This window comes from Myotis daubentonii, chromosome 9, assembly GCF_963259705.1.
Source record: "Myotis daubentonii chromosome 9, mMyoDau2.1, whole genome shotgun sequence".
NCBI lineage: Eukaryota > Metazoa > Chordata > Mammalia > Chiroptera > Vespertilionidae > Myotis > Myotis daubentonii.
Window position 1 is genome coordinate 45,200,935 of NC_081848.1, and position 19,452 is coordinate 45,220,386.

At 43.4% G+C, this 19,452-nt stretch overlaps 3 protein-coding genes across 3 annotated transcripts; 1 reads left to right on the forward strand and 2 right to left on the reverse strand.

Annotated features, from left to right (window-relative positions):
* Window positions 1-559: 559 nt before the first annotated feature.
* On the forward strand, window positions 560-1,525 carry LOC132242155 (olfactory receptor 52D1). The gene has a single exon (XM_059711070.1). The coding sequence runs from the start codon at window positions 569-571 to the stop codon at window positions 1,523-1,525; it is 957 nt and encodes a 318-aa protein (XP_059567053.1). The 5' UTR covers window positions 560-568.
* A 2,862-nt stretch (window positions 1,526-4,387) lies between these two features.
* On the reverse strand, window positions 4,388-5,863 carry LOC132241873 (ubiquilin-1-like). Its single transcript, XM_059710832.1, has one exon. The coding sequence runs from the start codon at window positions 5,861-5,863 to the stop codon at window positions 4,388-4,390; it is 1,476 nt and encodes a 491-aa protein (XP_059566815.1).
* Window positions 5,864-16,107: 10,244 nt separating this feature from the next.
* Window positions 16,108-18,084, reverse strand: UBQLN3 (ubiquilin 3). The gene has a single exon (XM_059711071.1). The coding sequence runs from the start codon at window positions 18,082-18,084 to the stop codon at window positions 16,108-16,110; it is 1,977 nt and encodes a 658-aa protein (XP_059567054.1).
* Window positions 18,085-19,452: the final 1,368 nt, after the last annotated feature.

A 19,452-nucleotide genomic window follows, 5' to 3' on the forward strand; every position in this document is an offset into this window, starting at 1 on the left:
TGGACAAAAGAGAGTAAATGATGTGCAGGATGTGGTAAGAAATAAATCTGGCCGGAGCCGGTTTGGCTCAGTGGATGGAGCGTCGGCTTGCGGACTGAAAGGTCCCAGGTTCGATTCCGGTCAAGGGCATGTACCTGGGTTGCGGGCATATCCCCGGTAGGGGATGTGCAGGAGGCAGCTGATCGATGTTTCTCTCTCATCGATGTTTCTAACTCTCTATCTCTCTCCCTTCCTCTCTGTAAAAAATCAATAAAATATATTAAAAAAAACTATATAAAAAAAAGAAATAAATCTGGAAGGATTAGACAAAGAAAATGCTTATATTTTTAGCTTGGTGCTTGGAACATAGAATTCAAAACATGACTTTTTAATATAGAAAATGGCAGATGACAGAATAGATTATGTGTAATAGTTTCCGTTAAGATTCTCGCACACATTAATACCAATAAATATTTTTCTCAGACTAAAATGGATTACTCAGAGAAAGATCATCATTTCATGTGAATGAACCAAATACTTTATGTTATAGGACAGGTGCACTATCACCCTCTTTTATTTGCCAGGCAGAATGTCAACTTCCAACATTAGTGATGACAGTCTCCCAGCCATGCTTTTTCTGACGGGGATCCCAGGGCTGGAGTGGGCCCACATCTGGATTGCCATCCCCTTTTGTGCCATGTATCTGGTAGCACTGGCTGGGAATGCTGCCCTCATCTCGGTGATTGCCATGGACAATGTACTGCATGCACCCATGTACCTCTTCCTTTGCCTTCTCTCACTCACTGACCTGGCTCTCAGCTCCACCACTGTGCCCAAAATGCTGGCCATTTTGTGGTTCCATGCTGGTGAGATTTCCTTTGGTGGCTGCCTGGCCCAGATGTTCTGTGTCCATTCTATCTATGCTCTGGAGTCCTCGATTCTTCTTGCCATGGCCTTTGATCGATATGTGGCTATCTGCAACCCACTGAGATACACAGTCATCCTCAACCACACAGTCATAGGCAAAATTGGCCTTGTTGGGATATTTCGTAGTATAGCCATTGTCTCCCCCTTCATCTTTTTATTGAAGCGCCTGCCCTACTGTCAGCACCGAGTCATGGAACACACATACTGTGAGCATATGGGCATTGCTCGGCTGGCCTGTGCCAACATCACTGTCAATATTGTCTATGGGCTGACTGTGGCCCTGATGGCCATGGGCCTGGATTCTATTCTCATTGGTATCTCCTATGGTTTTATACTCCGTGCTGTCTTTCGTCTTCCATCTCTTGATGCCCAGCACAAGGCGCTGAGCACCTGTGGCTCCCATCTTGGAGTCATCCTGGTCTTCTACATTCCTGCCTTCTTCTCCTTCCTCACCCACCGTTTTGGCCAACACCGAGTCCCCAAGCATGTGCACATCTTTCTGGCTAATCTCTATGTGCTGGTGCCTCCTGTGCTCAACCCCGTCATCTATGGGGCTAGGACCAAGGAGATTCGGAGTCGACTTCTAAGACTGCTTCGCTTGAAGAAGATTTCAGTATGAATTCTGAGAAAAGGTTGGAAATAAGAAGAATACATTTGTATGGTAGCTATCTAGATGCATTTACATGTGTGGAGACCTATGATATGAGAAGAATGTTTTTAAACACTGTTATTTAAATTTATACAAATATGCTATGCTTTATTATATGTGCATGACCTAAAAAAGAAGAGAGAAGGCCAGGTGAGTTGGAGATATCAATAATCACAAAAAAAGTACCTTTTTTTCTGAGGCTCCTTGAGCAATTCTGAATAGCCTAGAAAGGTGATTATATTTTTAATTGTCTCAAAGGTATCTATGAATTGCTAAAGAGGAAGTCAGTTGCTGTTTTGAAAGGAGTCTGGGTTTCATGGTGGGGCTATTCTACTGTAAGTTCAAGTAGAAAAAAAAAGAACATTTGAGGTAAATTGAACCTGAGTTTTAATATTTTGAGTGATTCAGCACACAAGGTCTAAAGTTAGAATGCCTGGATTTGAATCCTGGTTCTTTTACTTGTTTTGTGGCCTTGAGCATATTGTTAAATCTTTCTATGCCTCCTTTTGACAAACTGTTAAATGAAGGTTAATGACAATATCTCTTAATGTTGTGGTGAAGAATAAATAAATGGATGTAAAAAAAACTTACAATAGTGCTGAACATGTAACATGCTCAATAAAATAAATATGAGAAACTTATATAACCTTTCTAAATATTATTAGCCAAATTATGATCACTGAAGGCTTTTTATATTATATCTCTTCACAAGCTCATTATTATAACTATATCCCAACTTCAAATATTTAGACAGTGCTTGTGATAGGACTAGTACTCATTAAAACTGCATTTTTCTCTACTGATCTTCCATTTTGAGATCCCTTCCTTTTCAACCATGGAGTAATTTCTTATTAAGAACTCAAGGGAGATGGCTCAGTGTCCAAGTGCCTTTTAAACTATTTTTTATTGCTTGATAACCTCAATTCTAAAATGTACAAGTCCACAGATATTTCTCCCAGTGGCTCAAAATTATGTTATTTTCTGCATTTTAAATTAAGAGCCTATGATTTAGAAAGGCTAATAGTCCGAAGGTTATGTATTTGTACTGACATCTCATATATTACCCAGTGTTTTATAATAGAAATATATGTGATGTGTTGATACAGATAAACTTGAACTTAAATCTGACTTTCTTATCTACTAGCATGTGCATAAATTAGGTTATACCATTTAACCAACCCCAGCATTAGGAATGTGTTCATCATTGTGCCTGACATAAATTAAGCTCTCCATAAAAATTGGTGATAGTTGATAGTATTTGGTGGGGCTCAGTGTCTGTGTCAACCCATGAACCGGGAGGTCTTGGTTTTGGTTCCTGGTTGGGGCACATGCCCAGGTTGTGGTTTGAAATCCTTCCATGTTGGATATTCTTGTTTCTTTTTTGCCTGAGTCTAGCTCTTTCAGTGTTTGCTGAGGAGACTTTGAACTGGACTTTGATTCAGCCCTGGTTGAGATCCTTAGCAATTAATTACCCTGCCGAGTTCTCCCCACTGTCATAGCCCATCCCCAGCACTAGAATTCACCCCCCCCCCAACTCCCGTCAGTCTACGTGTATCTCTTACAACACATACACACACATACACACACACACACGCACACACACGCATACACACATATACACACACACTTTCTTGTATATGTGCGATTTAAAAAGGAAAACAAATCCTTTCCTCTGAGCCCTGATGAAACTCTCCCTACTACCTCTTTCTGACTCCTCGACTGCCACATTATTTTATCTTATTTGTGCTTATTTGAAGTAAGCATGGGTAATTTTATCCTTGTGATTTGGATTATTCTCTGAGCTTTTCCTCTCTAAATGAGTTTCTAAACTCCTAAAGAATGGGAAACCTAAGTTGTTCCTTCCTCTGTGCCAGGGCCACACAGAAAACACTTCCTGCTCACTGACTTCATGGGAACAGATTGATCCTGGCTCTGGGACAGTGTAAAGCTAAGAACACAAACTCTGGAATCAAAGAGCTTGGGTTTCTTTATCCCTGTCAACCACAAACTCTGTGACCTTGAGAAAATTACAAATCAAATAAGGCATGCTCCAGCTGCCTACACCGTAAGTCACCTCACTAAGAGAGCAGAGGTTTACAGAAGATAATGGGTGGACTGGGAGAGTACTGATGGCTCAGTAAGATAGTGGGACCACAGAATTTAGAAGTTGTGGAGTTGAAGGGACCTAAGCCTCTGGTTCCCCCATCAATCTCAGAAGAGCAGGATCCTGGCACAGGAAAATATAAAAGGAAGAGCCCTAGCTGAGAGGGAAGTTAAACATCTTTTCTGTAATACCAGGAGACTGGACCTAAAGACAGAGAAATATGGTCAAAGATTGGGTGGCTTCCAGAGGTTGTAAAGAGAGCCATGGCTTCCTGGGGGAGCAAAAGCCAGGACTTCTTCAGAGTCACTCAAGTTGGAGGTGGCTCACAGTGATGATGGTAATGGTGAGGAACTGGGTTACCAACTGAGCAGGAGAAAAAAATACTGGAAAAAAAGCAATTTCCCCACTTCATTTTCAAATTTGGAAAATACTCTGAGATTAAGGATATGAGAAGATAAAGCCCAAACCCAAGACCATTTAACATGGTCATTTCCTCCCCAAAACAACATTCTCTTTGCCCACCTATCTCGAAACGGACATCACACATGTGATCCGAGCAATCTTTTTAATGTAGAACAGGCTTGGGGAGTGAGGGAAGGACTGTTCCCATGTGCACATGATCTGAATAGGAGGAATTCCCAAAATAAGCTACTCCCCCCCCCCTCCCCCTTTTCCTTTCTCTACCTCCCTCTCCATGGGGTGGCATGGTGAGCATCAGCTGAAGGGACCTAGACCTCTGCCTCCCCCAGCAACCTCTCAATGGCAGCATGGATGTCTCCATCTGTGGCCATCAGGGCCTGCAGGTTGGCATCACGATTAGCAAAGCCCATGGCCTTCAGATGCTCCAGTTCTTGCTGGTACCTGCTTTCAGTGGGGAGGGTTGAGGATTGTGAGGATTGGGTAGATTGGGAGCAGGCATTGGCCAGTGCATGGAGAAGCTGGAGAACAGCCATAGTGGGTTGCACAGGGTCTGTTCTGTGACCCTGTCCTGCACCTCTCATTTCAGGGGCTCCTGTAGCCCCATGGGGTCTACCAGGGCCCAGACTGGGCACCTCCCTAGACAGTATCTGCAGGCCCTTTTCTATCTGTATCAATGCTTGCAGTGCTCGTGGGTTGGTGAGGATGGGAAGTAGTGGTATATGATGTCGCAGAGGGCTCCCAGTGGCCAGCTGGCGTAGCAGAGCTGGATTTTGTTGAAGGACATGCATGGCTCTACGCAAAACAGAGGGTGAGGGTCTCAGCTGATTGGTTATAGTGGCTTTCCCTGTGGGCTGCTGGCCATCCTGGGAGGAAATATCATGGCCTGAGTATGAGTCCTGCATACCGGCCCTATACCCTGAATTGGCCTGGGTGGAGGCCATGCCCCTGGCCTGGGCAACTACTCCTGCACTGACCTCCTGTGCCAATGGCCTGGCAGGCGCAGAGGCAGTGGTGGTGTCAGTACTGCTGTGAGCATTGGCCTCCCCTCTGCAAAGTCCTGGACCTGTGTTTTGGCCTCTGGAAGCAACCAATGGGGCCAGAGTGAAGAGCATGAGCTGCTGGATGTCAGAGTAGACAGGACGCATAGCATTATCACCACCTGACACTGCCTTCAAGGCCTCTAGACCTTGCTTGTCTAGAGCTGGCTCGGGTTTCTGTACTGGCCTTGAGGATTCAGGAACATGGCTAGTATTGGCTGGTTTCTCACTTGCCAGGCCTTGAACCAGAGGGTCTTCCAAGAACTGCACCACAGGCTCAGGCGCAGCCAACAGGAGTTGAGCCAGCTGGCCAAAGAAGTCAGCCAGATCAGGTGAGCTCCGGGCTAGCCAGAGCAGCCTGGCCACCATTCCAGCACTCTCTGAGGTGGAGGGTTCAGAACCACGGGTACAGTTGCCAGTGGGGTCTGGCAGAGTTCCTGGACTGGACAGAGTTCCTTTCAGACGGGTCCTCACCACCAAGTGGACTGTAGTTCCATCAAGGATGCCACGTTGGCTCAGAATATCTTGATCCCGGAGGATCTTTCCAGTGAAGATGAGCACCAGCCGGTCAATGTTGCAGTGAAGGCGCTTGGAGATCTGTTTCTTAAAGTGACGGACACTGCTATTTTCTGCCAGCATAAATTCCTGACAGTCCTGCGGGGTCTTGACAGACACTCTGATGATACGTGATGGCTCTCGACCAGACACCATGTGGCTGTCGCCTGCTTCTTCCCTAGCCTGTGCCATATTTCCTCGAGAGAAGATGCAGGGCTACTTGAGGACCTTGTAGAATCCTAGATGTAGCACTGAGAACACCTGGGGGCAGGGACCAGTAGATGTTCAGTGATGTCTTCTCACCCACGTCCTACAAACACCACCTCCCAGTTTACCCCTGCAGCCACCTGGCTCCCATAGGGGTGGCAGCTGCCCTTCTCCAGAGCCTCCAGAGCCAGCCTTAGGGGATATGATGTCAGTGATGAGGTCACAGTTGAGGCTTGAATGGGGGAAGGGCAGAAGTCTCTACCACCTGCCTTAGGTAGGCTCTCTTTATGATTTTGATAGGGGCAGAAATAGAATATTGGGGACCAGCTATAATTGTAAGAAATATTAATCATGCCCTGTTAACTGTGATTGTTCTGTTCTGACGAAAGAAGGCATAGTCTAACTTGGCTGGGTGTGGTATGGGACCTGGGAGCTCACCTGGAAATGCAGCTCATCCTCCCCATCAGGGAGCTGCCTATTATCATGGAAAGATTAACAATCTTCTTGCAGAAACCAAAAATGCTGGCCCTTTGAAGACCCCCAGCCTTTGCATACCCGCAGCCTTTACAAATATCCAGACCTGTAAACTGCCCATTTGGCATACCCTTTGCCTACTTCCCCTAATAATTTTTGTCTTCTACCCAATATAAGCAGCTAGCTTATTATGGTGGGGTGCAGAGCAGATTTTTATGGATGACCTGCTGCTCTCCCATACTGAAATCAGTACTGGAATAAACACTCATATGATTCAACTCTCTCTGCTTAATTGGCTCAAGTAGTAACAGCAGCCGGACCCATTGATTGTCTGGTTACAATTTGAATTCAATAGCAATATGAAAAGAAGTAATGTTTCTTTTTAGAAACATGTTTTGCCCCAGCCTATTTTACTGTTGAAAACCATATTAATTGAGTTGGATCAACAAATATAGCTGAGTAGAAAAGGCAACTATAGAACCAGCTTAAAAACTACTGATTCTAGTCACCTATCCTGACTAAATAACTATCCACTGACCATGAACTAGTCAAGACCACAGGTTCCCATTTCTATATGAACAGAATGAAGACATGTATAACTAGTCCATCCAGCCTTAATTGGGGTCTTGCAGGCAGCTTGCATTTTTGAGAACTACAAAGCTGAGTAACCCATCTACCGGGTTCTAAGAAAGACAGCATCACGTTCCCCAAGAACAAAAGATAAACTATGATTTCAACGCTCACAGGATCAAAACTGAAACAAGAAAAATTGGGAGAAAGTAACAGTTTGATTTCAAGTCTTTATGACTTGACAATTAGATTTAAGATATATGTGAAGAGGAGATTTGTCACTGGGGAGGGTACATATTTTGGCTCTCAGAAAGCAGGGATTCTCTCAGCACTGTTTTGACCACACCAGGCAGGTGGGCCCTAGGGCAAAGTTTCTAATCCCTGCAGCAATTACATATTTTTTACTAGAAAACAGGCTGTTTAAGTGTTTGCCATTATAGTCAGAGCTGCCTTCCCAGGGGAACCGCCTGGTATATCTTACTCCTCAAACCTTTGGAATCTTTGAAATGGGCACAATAACCTTTGGACTGGAGCACGCACGCGCGCGCGCGCGCACACACACACACACACACACACACACACACACACACACAAAACAGTGTCTTCCAAAGAAAAGCTAACAGGAAAGAAACACCCTGAAAATAGTACTGAAAATGAAAGGCATTCTTTGGAATTAGCACCTCCATGTATAGCTAAAGAATAGCTTATCTTAATTGTACCTATAGAAATTCCTTCCTTGACTTATTAACACCAACAGAAATTTATTCCTTTTATTCATGTAATTATTCCCTTTCCCTTTCTCATTAATACCCTGTCTTCACCTCCTAATGGATTAGTGCTCCCCAGAATTGCAATTCTTTTTTATCTTAAATAAACCCTTATTGCCTCTCACTTTGGCCTTTTATTTTTAGGTTATTTTTATTTATGGATGTGGAGCAAGCACATATTAGAATATTTTGCTGTCATGATGAGTAAAATAATATATACCAGTGAGCGAGCTCTTGACTCTCTCCTCATAAACCTATTTCTTCCATAGTCTTCTGTATCGAAGGTAAGTTCACAGCCAAGACAGTTAATGTCAGAAGAGAATCTCAAATTTGCCTTTCCTTCCAGTCCCGTTCCCTCTTTGAATAAGATGATCATTCAGCCCTGGCTGGTTTTGCTCAGTGGATAAAGCATCGGCCTGCGGACTGAGGGGTCCTGAGTTCGATTGTGATCGAGGGCATGTACCTTGGTTGCAGGCACATCCCCAGTAGGAGGTGTGTAGGAGGCAGCTGATCGATGTTTCTCTCTCATCGATGTTTCTAACTCTCTATCCCTCTCCCTTTCTTTCTGTAAAAAAATCAATAAAATATATTTTTTTTAAAAAAAAGATGATCATTCAACCAGTTTTTCAGGCCCAAAACACAGGAATCATCCTTGATTGATCTCTTTCCACGTCTAATTTATCTGCAAACATTATGAGCTTTTTCTTCAAAATATATCCTGAATCTGATTACCTCACTGCTTTCAATACTGCAATAGTCTGCCAGCTGGTGTCCCTGCCTCCTTTCTTGGCCCTCAGTTTTGTATTGGCCTCAACCTATCAATAACCAACATTGTGGCTGGATGGGGCCCTGTGGTTCTTTTTTAAAATATTTTTTATTTATTTCAGAGAGGGAGAGGGGGAGATAGAAACATTAATGATGAGAGCATATCATTGATCAGCTGCCTCCTGCACTCGCCCCACTGGGGATTGAGCCTGCAACCTGAACATGTGCCCTTGACTGGATTCAAACCCAGGACCTTCCAGTCCACAGTCCAATGCTCTATCCACTGTGCCAAACTAGATAGGGTGGGCCCTGTGGTTCTTATTATGATTGCAATATGACCTCAGCAATAGCCTTCAGGAAACTTTGAAAGAGACAGATTTACTATTTACAAGTCCTGGAAGTTACATGGCACCTTTGTGGCCATATAACAAGATTAGCTAGAAAGAGAGAGAGAGAGAGGGAGAGAGAGGCTCCTGGGTTTTGCTTTTATTGGGGTCAAGGGTGGGGCATTCAGTGTTTTATGGGTTTACTCTTCATTGGTGGATTTAAAACATCAGAGCAGGAATTTAAACCACAGCAAGAGAAAAAATACACGGACAAATGGTCAGTTAATGGAAATCAACCATAATCTCTAAAACAAAGGATATCAGAGTGGAGGGGGTGTCCTGGCTCCTTATCTAGTCCTGTGGCTGGAAATGTGTTTATTGGACACAGCAATCTTTGAAGTGGATGTCCCTTTGAAGTGGATGTTTGGGAAGTAAAAGCTCAGGTCAGGCACTAGCATTACAAATAAAGAAAAAGCACTGTCGGGGCTAGAAGTAGTGAATGTGACCTTTTAAAAATATAGCTCACTTCATCTCACCTCTTCACCCAAAACCATCCAAGATTTTCCTATTATATTTTAATGAAGTCTAAATGCCTTACCAAGACTAAAATGCCCTAACAATCTGGCCCATGTCAGCCTCCCTGACACTATCTCTGAGTATCTGCTCCCACCACAGCAGACTGCTTGTGTCCCTGGAACACCCCAGGCTAGTGCCTGCATTTTAATTGATGTCCCTTTGACCTGGGAACTCTGGCTCCTGACCTTCATTTAGATAACTGCCTTTGTCCATCACATCTCTGCTTAAATGGTGTTCTTCCTGATGACCAACCAAAGAGAGTCCACCTGTGGATCTCTGTTTCTTACTCTCCTTACTTTCTTCTTAACCTCTCCCTTTGCTTGAAATTATGTTGAATGCTTGGTGCCTGTCCCCTCTGTGCTGGCTTTGTGAAGGCAGGACTTTGTGTCTAGAACGTCTCCCTTCTCCAGCACCTAGCACAGGACCTGGCATAGAGAGGGCGTTCAATTAATATTAGCTGAATAGATAAAACCTCGTCTCCCTTCCCTTAAGTTTGCACATCCAAACTTATCAGAAAGTTTTATAAATTCTCTCTCCAAAATATATTTTCAGTTGTCCACTTCTTCATAGACGTACACCCTTGTGGAAAACCCAAATCGCAGGGCAACACCATCTCTAGTTAGAATGAGTGCACAGGTCTTCCAACTGACTTGGCTTTTACCCTTGCCACTCTCTCATTCATCCTCCACATGAATTAAGAATGAAATCCACACTTATACATGGCAACAACGCCCTGTGTGATATTGCACTCCACTCTCTCTCCCACCTCACCTTAACACACTTTCCTTTTTTTTGTTGTTGTTAATCCTCGCCTGAGTATATTTTCCCATTTATTTTTAGGGGTAGTGGAAGAGAGAGGGAAAGAGAGAGAAGGATCAACGTGAGAGAAACATTGATTGGTTGCCTCCTGCAGGAGCCCTGATCAGGGCCCGGACCTGCGAGGAGCCTGCAACCAAGTACATACCCTTGATTAGAATTGAACCTGGGACCTTTTGGTCTGAAGCCCGATGCTCTATCCACTGAGCCAAACCAGCCAGTGTGACACACTTTCCCTCTTATTCTTTACACTTGGACACTGAGGGGAAGAAGTTTTTCACCCCAAAATGTGTTTTTAAGGGTATTGATTATTTTAATCTGGCTAATTTTAAGAAACAAAAGACTCAGAAAGAACTAAAGGAATTCCTGCTTGAAGAAACAAAGCTATCACCTTAACATAATATGAACTATGTGAGACAGAGAGGAATGACACAAAGTTGGTTGGACTCCATGTTCCAATGTTTGGGCTCAGCAAGACTTTGTTGACTATGCTTGTTCTTTCTCATCTGCCTGTGAGTCTACTTTCCCTTGGAAATCCCAGATTTTTGCTTCCTTCTCCTAGTTCAGAATGGCATATAAGCCTCAACTGCCCAATGTGTCTTCAGGCCCCTATTCTTAGGCTACCCTCATATGTACTTATGTGATAAATTTGGTCATTTTCTCCTGTTAATCTGTCTCATGTTAATTTATTAGTCCAGCCAGAAGAATTCAGAAAGGTAGAGGGAAAATTATTTGTTCCCCTTGAAACACATTAGACTTGTTTTCCTTTTTCTCTTTTTCTTCCAATGTGTCAAACTCTATCCAAACTCAGGGTCTTTTTTCATACTTTCCCATATGCTTGAAACGTTCTTCACCCAGCTCTTTGAGTGTCTGGCTTCCTCTTACCCTTCAAATTTTGGCATAAATACTCCCTCCAGAGAGATACACTCTGACCTCCCCTCTAAAAATATATCCTCCTCCCCTAAAATATACTAGAAACATATCTTGCTTATGTTCTGCATGAAATCTATTATAATTATAATTCAATTGTTATGTAATAGAAAGTGATATAGAAGAGTGTGGTCTCTAGAGACACTGGCTCAAATCCAAGCTCTGGCTCTGTCATTTACTAGCTGTGTAACCTAAGAATAGACACTTGACATTATTATTCTTTACTTTACTCATCTGTAAAATGGGTTTAATAATAGTACCTACCTGCCTACCTGGTGTGGCTCATTGGTGAGCATCAACCAATGAGCCAGGAGGTCAGGCTTCGATTTCAGATCAGGCACATGCCTGCATTGCTGCTTGATTCCCAGTAGGGGGTGTGAAGGAGGCAACTGACTAATGATTCTTTCTCATTATTGATGGCTCTCTCTCTCCCCCTCTCCCTATTGATATATATGTTATCAATAACATATTTTAAAAAATAATAATAGTACCTGCCTTGTAGGGTTCTTTTAAGAACTGAATACGTTAATATGCCTAAGCTTAAAGAATAGTATCTAATTCTTGGAGAGTACTCTGTGTTAGCTGTTACTTCTATTTCTTGTTTGTTTGTTTGTTTGAGGTCTGTTATCTCTACTATATTATAAGCTCCTTAGGGCAGGAACCATATCTATCTTGTTCACCTTTGTATTCCTACCACCAAGCACAGTTTCTGACATATGAAAATTGTTCAGGAAATATTTATCAAATTAATGAACTGTAAAAGGCTACTTAATAAGTTGGAAAAAGATTTATGCTAGATGATCAAGTTGAAAGGAAGGCTATAAAACACTATGTACAATATAATCACAGTTTTGTAAAATATGTAAAAGGATACCACCATGGTATTAGCAGTACCATCTAGGTAGTGGAACTCTTGCTGATTTTTGTATTCTTATTTTATTTATCAATGTTATCTAAATATTTTTAAATATTAAAACTTTTAAATTGAGCAAACACGTCAAATTATGTTTTTAGAAGAGGTTTAACTATTAGAATAATGGGGGTTTTATGACTATTTATCAAGGAAACATTTGGTTGCTGCATGAGAATCAATGAAAAATCTCTCTGAAATAAAGATCAAAATGTAACTGGTGACAGCACAGTTTCATCACAGCAATATCTAATCTGGAAACATAATGAAAATAATTTTACTCCAAATAACCAAAATAATGTAATGTTTAAATAAAGCCAAATATGTAGATGATATATAAATAAACTACAGTTATTTGTAAACAAATAAAACTTAAATGGAAATATTTTCTATTCTAAAAGAAAAGACTGTCTCTGATACATTTCTCTAATTTTGAAATGTAAAGGAAAGCACCTAAAATGTCATGTGTCTTTTTCTGAATTTTGACATCTATTATAAAGTGTATTGAGAAAAACCAACAAAATTATACAATGGGATTTTGCAAAGAAATAATGACTCAAACATTGATCTTTTATTAAATATTTCATTAAATATTTTATTAAATAATTGAAGAAGTTCAATACAGAGAACAGACTGATGGTTGCCAGAGGGGAGGGGTTGAGGGACTGGGTAAAAAAAGGTGAAGGAGTTAAAAACTGCAAATTGGTAGTCACAAAATAGTCCAGGGATGTAAAGCAAAGCACAGGGAATATAGTCAATAATAGTGTAATAACTACGTACAGTGCCAGACAGGTACTGGAAATACCAGAGGGACTGCTTTGTAAGGCACATGTTTGTCTAACCTCTATAATGTACACTTGAAACTAACATAAAACAGTATTGAAGGTAAACTGTGATTGAAAAAAAAATTAAAGAAAAAAACCCAGCTAAATAAATAAAATAATTGAAGAAGTGTGGTACTAGTAGGTTAACATTTTAAAAATACATATTTACTCATATGAGGAACATGGTAAAGAAGGTATTTCAGTCCAGTGTAGATAATTTCAAGAGTCCAGGGTGCAAAATTTCAATGAAATACCACAAGCTCTGCCCCTTTCACTGTGTTCAAGTAAATATTAAAGCACTAACCTCGTTCAGTGCAGTGTTTAAGAGTGTGGGCTCTGAAAATAGGTCATCTAATTTCAAATCCTGGCTCTACTATGCAGAAGCTGTATAACTTTAAAAGATATGCACTTCCCTTCTTCCTATGCCTCAGTTATCCTCATCTGAAAAATATGGATAATAATATGACCTGCATTAAAGAACCATCGTGTGGCTTCAGATGTAAAAAGCTTGGAACAGCCCTAGCTGGTTGGGCTCAGTGGATAGAGCATCAGCTTGTGGACAGAGGGGTCCCGGTTTCGATTCCTGTCAGGGGCACATGCTCGGGTTGCGAGCTCGATCCCTAGTAGAGGACGTGCAGGAGGCAGCCAATCAATGATTCGCTCTCATCATTGATGTTTCTATCTCTCTCTCCCTCTCCTTTCCTCTCTGAAATCAATAAAAATATATTTAGAAAAAAGAAGAAAAGCTTGGAACAGAACCCAGCATAGTTTACACTGGGTTCAAAACCTCAAAAAGTGTTAACTATTATTAAAATTAAATGTAATCAATGCAACCCTAAAATATCTATGGAAATGTGGAGATATATTTATAACAGATATTAGAGAAATATCTAAAAAAAAAAAAAAAAAAAAGAACACAGATGTCAAAAATTACTTGCCATTGTTTGGATAGTGCCTTTCTCTTAAAATGCCATACACCTACCTGGCTGGCTATCTGTAATACAAATCATCAGACTTCACCGTTTTGTTTTTTACTTTCTAGCAAACCTCTTTGTTTAAAGAAAGGGCATATTTTGTGAGGGTCCAGGCACCAGGCCAATTATGACCAGACTCTTTTTCTATTCCTCACCCACACTACCTTCCAAGGAGCCGATATTTACTTGGAGCACTGAGAATCAGAGCTGGGAATGCACATGGGACGTCTCCGGAGGCCTTTTCTTTCAGTAACATCAGCCCACAGAAATCTCTCTTCCCAAACCCCAATAGTTTTTATCTCCCCAAGCACAATCTCCAGCCCTGCAATATGCTCGATTTGATTCATATCTACCTGGTCTCCTCAACTACTTTCTCATTCAGTTGCTCATTTCCTCAATCCCCATTCAAAGTGTCTCAGTGAATGATTTACTGATTGCTTTCCTATGCACCAAACCCTATGTTAGCTGCTAATGGGGAACAGTGTCTGTGCCTGCTGCAGGAACCTCCTCCTCCTGGAAGTTCACCACCTTCACCATGGAGCAGGGCATGGGGCTGATGAGTTCAATCACTGATGAGGCTATAGAAAGGATTCTCACCATCTCATCAACTGTAGAGGGCGCTCCAGTTGAGTCCCTCTTCCCAGGTTTTTTAGATGCAGACTCCCACCTGCTGCCTGCCCTAGTAAGCTCGCTTTCCTTCATATGAACCCTTATGCTTCTCTTTCCCATAGATAGATGAGAACAGCAACGTTTATCCCACCACCCCCACCCCCGCTTTTTTTTTTCTCATACCTAACTGGTTTTCCCAGGATGGGAATTAGAGATTGTGCATGCACCTCTTCCCCAGTCAGAGGCAGCCCCAGAGCACTACTTGGCTTGTTACTTTCAGGAAACAGAGAGGCGCTCTTATGCATGTGAACATAGGCATGCCCGTGTGAAGGTGTATTTACCTGTGAATATGCACTGCGTGTTGGGACATTTCTCCGTAGTGTGCTTACCAGTGTGTATGGGGACTGGAAGGCATGAGTCACTCGCTTGATTTATGAATTGTAACACTTTCACCCTAGAAGTACATGGGCAACAGGAAGCATTCCTGCTGTAAATTAAAATTTAGCCCAAGATTCCTTGGGCCTTTCCCATGTGTGACACACATCCTACCTCAGTGCCTTTGTATGTAGTGACTTCTGCTGGAATACTCCTCTCCCCTCTCAAATCTTTACCTACTTCATTCTTACTTTCCAGGTAGTAGCTTAGAGCACATACTCACAGCAGTCTTCTCTGTCTCCCAGAATAGATCAAACCCATTATGCTATTTCACACTCCCCTTCTCTTTCTTCATAGCATTTATCATAGTTTGTAATTACAAATGAGCACTCTTCAAATATTCCCAATTTGAATAGTTCCTGCTACCCGATGATAAACTCATGACGGCAGGATCATATTTCTTATTCACATTGAATTCCTAATAGTGAATGCTAAGGCCAGGATAGGTATTCAATTTTAGAGCTAAGAGTTGCAAGACAGACAAAATTTCAGGGCACACATAGTCTGTGTCAATGACAGCAACTCTCTGAATCTGGCCACTAGACACGGTAACTTTTGTAAACCTGGTGAGATGAAGTGTGCTTAGCCACAATCCTGCTCTATCTCTGTCCATTCAGGGATCAGCATTGAATTCAGAAAATTAGAGCCACCCATAGGATAGTCTTCAGCAGCAATAAAAATAAGAAACTGTGCCACTTTCTTCAGACAGACTGGTGGTAGAGGCACCAAAGAACAGAGTACATGGTGGCAGCTTCTAAAGGACACAACATTTGAGGCACTTCTGGAAGGACACCAAGAAAGCTGCTTCATCTCTCCCTGCTCTATTCTCTATGCCTCTGAATTTTCTAGCTACAAACATTCAGTTTCCCTTCATGCCCTCGTATCCATGCAGAAAGAGCTCTAATCATCCCCTCTTCTCCCACAAGTTCCCCTTTTCTCAGTGCCCACAAAGAATCAAACTCAGGCAGCAGCTGGAGATTGGATGTAATTGCATCTTCAAGACAAGCATTTGCAGAGCTCACACTGGGGCCCCATCTTTGTGCAGTGGCAGGGATGGTTGGGTCATGCAAAGCACCCCCACCCTGTTTGTGGCCCTCTTTCTTCCTCATTGACTCTGGAATGATATTGTCTCGGCAGTAAAGGGCATAATAGTACATTCAGTTCATAGTGCGGCTGCATTCAAGAAGGGGGAGTTGGACAGGGAATATGGGGAAAGGGGCACAGAGGAAAAGATACGGTCTGAACTTGGGCTCCTATGACTGCCTCAGCTTCTCTACCGCAGCATCCACATCACCTCCCGTGGCAATGAGGGCCTGGAGGTTGGCTTCGGGATTCAGAAAGCCCATGGCCCGCAGTTGCTCTAGCTGCACCCGGAAGTGAGTCTCGGGCTGCAGCTGCTGGGAATTGGTACCGGCTAGGGCTTGCAGTATCTGGAGGAAGGGACTGGAATGTAGGCCTAGCTCCACAGAACCCTGTTCTGGGGAAACCTCAGGAGCTGGGGCTGGTGGGGGAGCCTCAGGCATAAGGGTGTCCTCTCCAGGCTCTGCCTCTCCTGCCATATTTCCCAGCCCTGCTAGGCAAGGCATGAACCAGAGTAGGAGGTGAGGTGCCTCAGTCACTAGGACCTGCAGACCCTGCTCAATCTGAAGCAGGGCACGCATGGCAAGAGGGTTTGCCATGGCTGCCTGAAGATGCAGCAGCAAGGGCAGCTGCCGACGTATCTCATCCTGTAATTGTGGGGCCTGATTCACGCTATCTGGTCGCAGAGATCTTGGATAAGCTAGTGGTGGCAGCCAGGAATGATCAGGGATTCCAGAGGTAGCTACCATTGGGTATGATGGTGAAGGATCAAATGGGGCCCTGTTGGCAGCAGCCCCCAGCCCTGAGATAAGATCAGGCATGCTGGTGCTGTGACCAGTGGAGCCATTCCCTGAACGGTCTTGGCTTCCATTTTGTCTAGGACTACTGTTTGTGGGGTATCTCAAGAATGCTGGGCAAGAGGATTTGCCTTTGATTGCTCCTGACTCCTTGGGGCGTGGATGGCCTGACTCAGGTTTCTGGGATGAAGTCGGTGGAACTTGAGATGAGGTTGGGGGAACTCGGTTTCCTGGTGGCGGTGCCTCTTGGCTTGGACTGAGGGTGGATGCAGTCCCCTGCAGGTAGGTTCCCAGGGACAGCGGGGTCTCATGTAATTGCTGGAGGTAGTCGTAGAGCCCTAAACTACCCAGAATGTTAGGAGCCCTATTTCTAATTTCAGATATGTCCTGGTCCCCAGGCCACCTGCCCTGCCTGCTCCCTGAGCTTCCATTTGTGGAAGCCCAGGGGTTGGGAAGAGGGGCGCAGTTCTCCATCCTCGAAGGTTGGCTGTTGTTAGTGGTAGCATTAGCAGTAGTGGTAGCAGCAAAGGGATTGCCACCAAACTGCTCCTGTACTGCATTAAGCATTGGGTCCATAATATCTGTGTACATAGTCCGAAGCACATTGTAGCCACCGGGGATGCTCTCCAGGTTACTGAGCGCCCGGTCCTGGCTACGCATCATCTCTTGCATCATGGCAGGGTTGCGTAGAAACTCCAGTGTCTGCCGCATGATTTCAGGATTGTTGAGAATATGCCCGATCTCAGGGTTGTGCTGGATCAGCTGCTGCATATGGGGGTTGTCATGAACCAGCTGATGCACCAGGCCTGTGTTGGACAGCAGACCCTGGATGAAAGGCTCATCAATGATCTGAGCCACAAACTCGGGCACAGATACATTCTGCCACATCAGTGAGCTTGGCTGGTCGGGGAAACTACCAGAAGTCAGGCCCAGCCCACTGAGACCTGTGAGGACACCTAAGCTAAATGTGGATGGCCCTTCTGTTGGGAAAATGGAGCTTGGCTGAGGGAGCAATCCAGGGGCTGGACTAGGGACTGAAGCATCTGGAGACTCAGTGCCCACGGTACGGCGCTGCATCTTGATGACCAGGTGGACAGTGAGGCCATCTCTCACGCCACACTGTGCCAGTGAGTCAGGATCCTTGAGGATTTTGCCAGCAAAGATTAAGACCAGCTGATCAGGGTGAGCCTTAAAGCGCTGAGATATCTCTTTCTTCAGCTGCTGGATGGTGCAAGTGTCTATGACTGAGAAATCCTCCTTGTCCTTGGGTGTCTTCACTGTCACTTTGATGAGGTGGGGATTCTGGACTGGTGCTGGACAGCCCTGTGGCAGGGCCTCTCCGCTTTTGGCCATGGTGGGCAGCAGAAGGCCCAGGTCTGTGGGGACACAGCTGGGGGATGGGAATGGGAGACCGAGATCATCTTTTGGAGCAGTGGAAAAAGTAGGAAAGTGAGCAAAAAGAGGACCTGGAATGTCAAGATGGGAAAACTAGAGGGTCCACATAGAAGGGTCAATGAGGTCTCTGGGTTAGGATGCTTTGGGAGGGTTATGGGTTTGAGAGATGTTGGTATCAGGGAAGGAACACCTGAAGTCATGGGAAAGAGTGCTACAATAGATGAGTAAATGGGCAAGGAAAAAGGATCCAATTTGGGGAATACATACCAATCAGCTGTGACCCCGTCCTTCCTCTTATACAGGGCTCCAAACTGCCCTCATCTTGCTGAACAGCCACCCCTGAAGCTTTCTGGGCTGGAACCCACTCTATCAGGTCACCTCTGTGACCTCACCACTGACATCACAGCCTCATAAAATGAATTTTGAGATTTCTCCAAGGTACTCTGGATCCCTGGGAACTGTCTTTCTCAACCTTTAACTTTTCCATTTCCTTATCTCAATTACCCTTTTCAGAGTGAGGGGCCTTAGCTGACCCTCTTTCTTAGTCCAAGAGTCCTGATTCTACAAGCCCTGGTGTGTGGCATGTGGAGACACACTTGGATTGAACAACTAAGAAAGACTCCTTAATCCTCTGTGTCCCCATAAAGACTCAAATTCAGCTAATCTTCAGTCAACCTTCTTCCTGGCATTTTATGTTCCAGTTTTTTCTCTGATTCAACATTAGCTACAAATTATTTATATATTTTCAAAGTATTGACTTTCTGGTAGGGAGAAGCTAAAATATGAGAAGGGGAAATCATTATTACCCTACAGAAGAATTCAAAGAATTGACTGGCTACTTATTGAGATTAGAAAAAAAAAAGGAGGAAATATGATTGTTACACAGAAAATTAAATAAGAGTTCAGTTTTACCTATATCTGAGATATCTATTTTATATAAAAGTGAAAATGTAGGGAGATAATTTAATATCATGAATCTAGAGTTCATCCACATTGACAAAGTATTTAGAATCATAAACTTTGTGTATCTAGGAAAAGGGATAGAGGTAAAAAGACTGAGTTGTAGGCCCTATAATATTTAGAAGTCTGGAAGATTAAGTGAATTCAACAAAGAATATTTAAAGAAAAAGCATTAAGTCAAAAAAGCAGAGAGAGATAAAATGAAGAGTTTCAAAAAGTAGAGAGTAACCAAAGGTGTCAAATGATGCTGGTGAATCAGTAGAAGGAGAACTGGGAATTGATACTGGATTTTATAAAAGAAAATTAGGACAATAATGAAACAAGTTTTGGAAAAGTGATGGGTACAGGAAACCTGATGGACTGGGT

Coding starts and splice junctions, on each gene's coding strand:
- LOC132241873 (XM_059710832.1), bottom strand. CDS start 5,863: ATGGCACAGGCTAGGGAAGAAGCAGGCGACAGCCACATGGTGTCTGGT.
- LOC132242155 (XM_059711070.1), top strand. CDS start 569: ATGTCAACTTCCAACATTAGTGATGACAGTCTCCCAGCCATGCTTTTT.
- UBQLN3 (XM_059711071.1), bottom strand. CDS start 18,084: ATGGCCAAAAGCGGAGAGGCCCTGCCACAGGGCTGTCCAGCACCAGTC.